This window comes from Acomys minous, assembly GCF_964271855.1.
Source record: "Acomys minous genome assembly, chromosome: 2".
Lineage (NCBI taxonomy): Eukaryota > Metazoa > Chordata > Mammalia > Rodentia > Muridae > Acomys > Acomys minous.
This window is the reverse complement of record NC_140484.1, coordinates 84,365,945-84,373,122: the sequence shown is the minus strand read 5'-3', so window position 1 is coordinate 84,373,122 and position 7,178 is coordinate 84,365,945. Positions and strand designations below refer to the sequence as shown.

The 7,178-nt window shown below is 56.2% G+C and overlaps 1 protein-coding gene across 1 annotated transcript; it reads right to left on the bottom strand.

Annotated features, from left to right (window-relative positions):
* Positions 1 to 1,885: 1,885 nt before the first annotated feature.
* LOC311609890 (prostate-specific antigen-like) lies at positions 1,886 to 6,456 on the bottom strand (the record flags this gene model as incomplete). Its single annotated transcript, XM_084803343.1, has 5 exons — positions 1,886 to 2,041; positions 3,510 to 3,646; positions 3,760 to 4,046; positions 6,007 to 6,166; positions 6,375 to 6,456. 5 exons carry the CDS (start codon positions 6,454 to 6,456, stop codon positions 1,886 to 1,888), a joined length of 822 nt encoding a protein of 273 aa, XP_084659469.1.
* Between the last annotated feature and the right edge of the window lie 722 nt (positions 6,457 to 7,178).

Sequence of the window (7,178 nt, the reverse complement as noted above, 5' to 3'; positions counted from 1 at the left end):
AGATGTGACTCAGGCCCTGTCCTACTTTCCTGCAGCCCATGCACTGGCTTTCATAGGCCGATGACTGTGGGGGAGGGGTCCCGCCCCACCCAGTGTCCTCCAAACAACTCATATCAAAATGGCCTCCTAACAGTGTGCGCTGAGCTGGGACTCAACAGCAGCCTCTGCCCTCAAAGTCTGTCACCAGGAGACCTTAGAGACCTCGGGTCCCACCCAATGGGAAGCTTCCACCCTAGCTGCTTTTTCCATCGGACGAACCACCAGCATCACAAGCTCCTCACGTCCTGCCAGCCTTCAAGGATATTGATACTATAATTCGAGTCTCCCCAGGGGAACCAGAGTTCACTAACCCATGTCACTCCTTAGCCTGGCTCCCTGAGTACCCCTTGTCATCCTGATCCTGCTGCATGCAGTCCTGTGTGGTCCTGTATTCTACCCCAGCCATGCTCTGCTTCCTGGGCCGTGGCGCACACACTCCGGTCTCCCATGTGTAGCATGGAATGCAGGGTGCCCCTCTACCCCATGGACTTAGGGAGAGGTTTCTTCTTGTACAAGGGTGTGAAGAAGAAGCAGCAGCAATGGAATCATCGTCGTGTTCTGAGTAAGTTCAGGGCTGTTCGCACTCCGCCCCCCACTGCCCCCACACCTGCGCTTTCCCTGGGCATCCTCCCACAGGATGGCACCAGGCTTGCTGTCTTCCTCATCACTCCCTTTCCTCTCCTTCCTCATCTTCCCTTTCTCTTTTTCCATCTTCTTCTTCCTCCCCCTCTTCTCTCCCTCTCCTCTCCTTCCTCAGTCTGTCTTCCCTCACCCTTTGAATGGTAGAAGTTCTCCAGGAGGCCTGGGCATGCAACCATGAGAGAACCCTAACGTGAGTCCCTCCTGGGGACTTCCCTGCCTGAGAGGTCCCAGGACACGGGAGCCTTGAATATCAGTAGCGCATTGTGCTGACAGCATGGCTGCGGATGTGAAGCTGGATTTGGGTATCTGGGGTCCTGAGCTATGTCCTGCACACACTGGAGATGGACAGCATATCAGTCATTCGACAGCCTCCCCCCCCCCAGTACCGAGCCCAGTGAGCGCCCCGCATGCCAGGCTTGGTCAGTGGCTGTGGCTGGGAACACTTCAGACGTGTCCTCACACACCGCTGACCGTAGGAGCCACCGGGCAGGCGATGGTCGGGTCTAGCTCTTCACTCCGCAGCCCACGTGGGAGCGTGTCTCTAGATCTCTATCTGCTCCGTGTCATGGTCTTCACCCATGACACACCTTAGCTCCACGTAGCCTGTGACTGAGAGTCCCTGCTGCTAATTGTGGCTTGTGGTCGCCAACGCCCACACGTTGAATAAGCTTCCCCACTCTGAGGTTCCCCCTCCATTGCTCCAGCCCTGTAACATGGGGTGACCTCCTTCCTCTTTTCAGAATTGTCCTTAGGCAGCCTGGTGCCTCCAGAAAAATGAGGGTGACATTTTGGCATCACTCCACTATGTCCCCAGTTCCCTGGGCCTCGGATCTTGCTCAGGGGCTCCGTGGACTTGTCATCATGTACTCTGTCCTGTCTCTTGGGTGACCCCCTTCTTCCGTCACACGCATGCCAGGGACACCACCACCTCCTTCTGCTTGAGCAGTTTCTAGACCTGTCGTGCTCTCGAGGCGGGAGAGGCACACGGGACCCGTCTGAGACCTGCCGGTTCCCACATATCTCAGCTCCGTTCTTACTGCTGAGGCCCTGTCTTCATGCCTGGCACCTGCGTTTGGAGACTCAAAGGCTTTGGGTTCTGTCAGCTGAGTTCTGGACCCCCAGGTGCCTAGAGCCCAGAAAAGGGAAACAGTGCAGAAGATGATACGGTGGCTGTCAGTTTACTAGGGAAGGCACAGGGATCTCCTCACAGGTTGTTCTTCATGGTGGTCTTGAGCCACTCTATGTATGGTGTCAGCTTGGTGAACGTGCTAGGCCGACTGGGCTGGGCACAAGGGTCACTACCCGCTGACACAATACCTTGGAGCATCCCATCACAAATAAGGGGGCCTCCGGAGTCACCCTAAGGGGGAAAGGCACAGTGTAGAGTGAGAGGGGACAGCCTACTTTCTGTCTGGCCTGCCCCATCTCTCATACTTGACCACCACCAGATTACTGATTGCAACCTCCTAGCTACGCCTTCCAGAAGAAGGCAGGATAGCTCCCCAAAGAGGCCATAGCCTGGAACCCTCAGAAAGGAGGAAGGGAAACAGGTGCAGCTCCTGTCCTGAAGGCAGGGTCCTACGTCAGCAGCAGGCTGCTGGGGGTGTCATCTCAAGGACCCCTCCCCACGAACTTTTCCTAGGATAGGCACCCCATGGACAAGACACCAAGGGATGCGAACAGGGGCTGGAAAAGGCTGGCTCTGACGTTACAGCTCTGACACTGCTTGGAGACCATGCAGTAAGAGAGACCAAGTGAAGATTTGGAGTCTCCCTGAGACAAGCCCTCCTCCTTCAGCCCTTCCTCACGGACAGCAGAGGGAGCTCGTGAGCAGAGTCAGCTCAGCACCATCCCCGGCTTCCAGGACACCGCAGGGGGAAAGGCATCCCATGTGGCCCAGCTGAGGCTCTGCAGAAAGCGACCTCCTGTCTGTCTGTCCACTCTCTGTCTGCTGATGCTTACCTAGTCACAAGCCCCTTAGCTGTCCCTCAAACTCTCCAGCCCCTCTCCGCTGAGGACCTGGCACCTGTTTTCCCTTCTGCTTCTCCCAATGGTACCTTTCCCCCACCCCCAACCCCACCCAGTGTCTGATGTTGCCCCTTCTCCCTTGCACACAACATGCCCTCCTCCCGCAGGCAGCCCTCCCAGCCTCCCAGGTCTCTTGCCTGCCCCATGGCTCCACCACCTTATGGCATTCCACTCCCATTGTGTCTGCACTGTACTTCCTGCTTATGGCTGCCCCTCTTTGTGGAGCCATGTTTGCCACATCAAAGCCTCCTTTCCTGGAGTGAGCCAGGGGATTCAGGAGGGTGACACTCTTCATTGAAACTGCTTGACGCTGTGCGGGGGGACTCCAGAGGGGTAACTTTGCACAGCTGTCACTTGTGTTGTGACAGGCTTTTTGGTGATGCAGTTGCCGTGTTCCCGAGGCTAGCTCCCATAACTCATGAGCTTACCAGGATGCATGAATATAGTATAGTGTCTTCTCTTGTCTGTGATGAGTAGAAATTGTTGCCCCAGGAAGAGCAAAGCAACATTCCCACCCCCATCATGGTGCTCTGTGTTCCCTGTTGGCTGCCCAGGGCCTAGGATGGTCACGGGCACCTAGGAGATACCTAAGGAACTGTTCACAGGCGGAGAAGCCTGCACGTGGGAGAGTGAGACAGACAACACCTTGGGGAGAAGGGGACAGGACTGGGGTAGAGGGGGCTTTGCCACACTGGAGACGCTGATGGGCTACAGTTTCTAAGCAGCTGAGGAGATGCTGGCTGGGGATGTCTCAGCCAGCATCTTGTCCTGTCAGGGTCCTAGGGGTTGGGGCTGCTCACCGTGCAGGTATCTTTGCCACCTCCCTGGTGGCCAGCACACAGCATGAATTCTGTCACCTTCTGCAAATAAACCGTCTTACAGACGTCATTGGACATGAGGTTGAGGTCCACACACTGCAGGGTCCTTGCCTCTGTAGCTGTAGGCCAAGAGAACACAAGTGTGGCAGGTATACAGAAGCCGAGCAGCCCAGCCTTTTCATCTAGAACTGTGCCTTCTGCTCCAGGCTATAGGGTAATGGCCCAGGCATACACTCATCTGGCTTGACGCTGCCCCAGCCAGATGCCAGGCATTGGCTCCCCAGTTTAGGCTCCTCAGTGGGCAGGCTCAGCACGCTCACAGCCTCTGTGATGTTGGCTGGCTCACTCAGCAGAAGCAGCATCAGGTCGTGGCTGTTGTCATCACCGGGGCTGGGAATGCTGGACTCTTGGAGACTCATGTTGTAGAGTGGGTGTGGGATGGAGCGGTTGACAGCCACATACTGACCAGTGTCTTCATCAGAACTCAGGCTGTGTTGACCTAGTCCCACCTTCATGTTTCTAGGGAGGAAGCAAGGATGAAGGGGAAGGGGGGGGCAGGGAATCGGGCAAAAGGGGGAACGAGATGAGGAAAGGATGGGGGAAAGAGAAGGTGGGAAAGCAGCAAAGCAGAGACAGCAAGAACATTCTGGAAGGGGAAGGGTGATGGGCAGACACAGAATGGAAAAGACAGAGCCACCAGGCTGTGGAGATGGCTCTGTGGGTCTGTGCTTGCCGTTCTAGTGTGAGCACCTGACCTTGGACCTTCAGAGCCTACGTGCAAATCAGGTTGAGTGGCACATGCTTACAGTCCCCGTGGCAGAGGACACAGACAGGATGGTCCCTAGAGCTGCCTGGCATCCAGCTATGCCAAATATTTGAGCTCCTATTTCAAAAAACAGGGGCGGGAGATAGCTCAGTGGTGGCTCAGTGGTTAAGAGACGTGTTTGGTTCCCAGCACAGACCTGATGGATCACAACTGCCTGTAACTCCAGCTCCAGCCCCCTTCAGGTCGCCAGGCACCAGGTACACACACGATACGCAGACATACAATTAGGCAAAACACTCACATCCAGATTTTATTATTATTAATTATTATTATTATGATGATGGTGATGATGATGATGATGATGATGATGATGATGGCAGGACCAGAGAAACAGCTTAGTGGGTAGGGGCACTTGTAGTTGAGCCACATGAGCTGAGTTCAGTCCCAGGACCCACATGATGGAGGGAGGGTACTGACTCCTGCAGGCTGTCTCGTGACCTCCACTTGTGTGCAATGGCACGCATGCTCACACATGCACACACTCACACACACAAAACAAATACATACGATAAAAAAAGTTAAAAAACATAAGCTGGAGAGCAATGGAGGCCGACAGCTGACACCTGTTTCTGGCCTCCAGACGCACACGCACACTCACGCACACACAACAACAGTACACACACATACACCACACACACATGATCAAAACAAGAGAGCTACAAAGGTGAAGAAGGAAAAGAGCGGAGAGGAGCACCAGGGAGCAGCGTGTGCACGGGAGGAGGAGCTGGGGACAGACAAAAGGCAGAGAAAAGCATTCAACACGGATGAGGGAGGCAGGAAATAAAGGGAGAGAGAGAAAAATGGAGAGAGAAGGCGAGGGCCTGAGAGCCACTCCGGGGCAGTGGGGCTGGCCTAAGCTTCCCTGGCCCACAGTGTGGCCACAGTCCAGGGTCTGAGCCCACTTTCCCTCAGCACCCTGCCCTCACTCTGTACTCACCCAGTTGCCCTCACCCAGCTCTAGGCCAGTTCAGTCTCTCTCTGAATGTCCCCAGAATGGACATGGCCCTACAGTGCCAGAGTAGTCTGGGGAAACTGAGGGCTTCTCTCACACATGCATATGGGGGACGGTCCTTCCTGTCCTACTAGGTTGGACCTAAGCTACACTCTTCAGTGTGAACAGTGGTGATGGAGGAGGAAGAGTGAGACCCAGACCTCCAGACAGGGTTGGGCAGAGATCTAAAGGGAGAGACACGGAGGGACAGATGGTCACCAAGACACCTAGAGGAGGACAGAGATGGGTGAGACACACACCCATGGATACGGGGTAAGGAGGAGAGACCAAACACAGTCCCACATTGTCACACACAGGGCAGGATGCCAAGAGACAGTGAGACAGGAGCATGGGGAGACATGAGGAGAGACCCAGGTGGCCATGGATAGGTGGTGGTTCAGCCCCAGCTCTGCCTCCCCCCTTTCCCCCCCCACCCCTGTCCTTCTGGACCAACATCATCCTTCATCCCTCCAACCCATAGGTCCCACGGGGTCATCCAAGGAGGAGAGGGGCATGTTCTTCCTTGGAAAATAAAATCCTCCCTCAACCCGCAATTGCCCGTCTCCTACTAAAGTGCTCGGGGGGGGGGGGGGGTGGATGCCAGGGCCTCTAGCATGCCAGGCAAGGGCTTTGATCACGAGCCACATCCCAGCCCATCCTACCGGCTGATGCAGTGGGCGGCTGTGAGGACCCACTGGGGGTGCACCAGGATGCCCCCACACACGACTCTGTCATAATGATACACAGCCGCCTGCCACGGTTGGGAATGTCTGTCACACTCCCAGCCTCCGATGATCCTGGTCACGAGGAGGGGCAGGGCACCTGTAGAAAGGAGTGCTGAGCTCAGGGTTGGCAAGGAGAAGGGATCTGGAGGGGAACCTGTGCTGTGGACGTGAGGGGACCCAGACTGAGGGTGTGGGGTCCTGTTGAAGAATGTTAGAATAGACTGAATTTCAGGACTGTCACTTGGCGTGGCAAGTGCTGGCTTGCCCCAACTAGGCAGACATTATGCTCTGAGCAGAAAGCTGACCCCAGGCGGCAGACTGGGACACAGCAGATGAGTCAGTGTCTGGGGCTGCATGGGTCTGGGGATTTGGGGTGAGCAGGGGCATGACGCAAGGGATGGGGGAGGGGGAGGGGGGATGGAGGGTGGGGAAGGGAAAGGGGGGTTGGGGGATGGGGAATAGTGGATGGGTGGGGGTGGGGGGTGGGAGATGGAGGGTGGGGGAGGGGGAGAGGGGTTGGGGGAGGGGGGTTGGGGGAGGGGGAGGGGTTTGGGGGAGGGGGTATGATGGATGAGGGGTGGGGTGGGGGATGGGAGATGGGGATGGGGATGAGGGTTGGGGGATGGTGGTAGTGCCTGGAGGGTGGGGGTGGAGGATGAGGGATGGGGGAAGAAGCTGCAGGTTCTCAGGAACAGAGAGTTTCTGAAACGCAGATGGGCCCCCATGGATGAGGTCTGTGTAGGGTTGAGGGAACAGAGTGGGAAAGCGTGGGGACAGAGACTAGATTAGAAATTTGAAAGCACATGGACCCGGGAAGCAGTTCTAGAGGAGCCCTGGTTTTGCCCTGCCCGGAGGAAAGTCCAGGCAGTGTCAGAATAAAGAGAAAATTCCAAAACCCCAATTCCAGATTGCAGGGGTGGGAGGGGGCTATTTATAGTCTCTGATAAAACAGGGTGTGTGTCCCCGCAACAGGACGGGAGTGGGGTGGCGGGGGGGCGGGGGGAAGGGGCACAGAAGTCAAGATTGAGAGCAGAGAGTGGCAGCAATAGCTGGTGGAGGACAGTAATGTCTTGGTTGGGCTCCGAGGTTTGGGAGGCAGAGTGATGTCT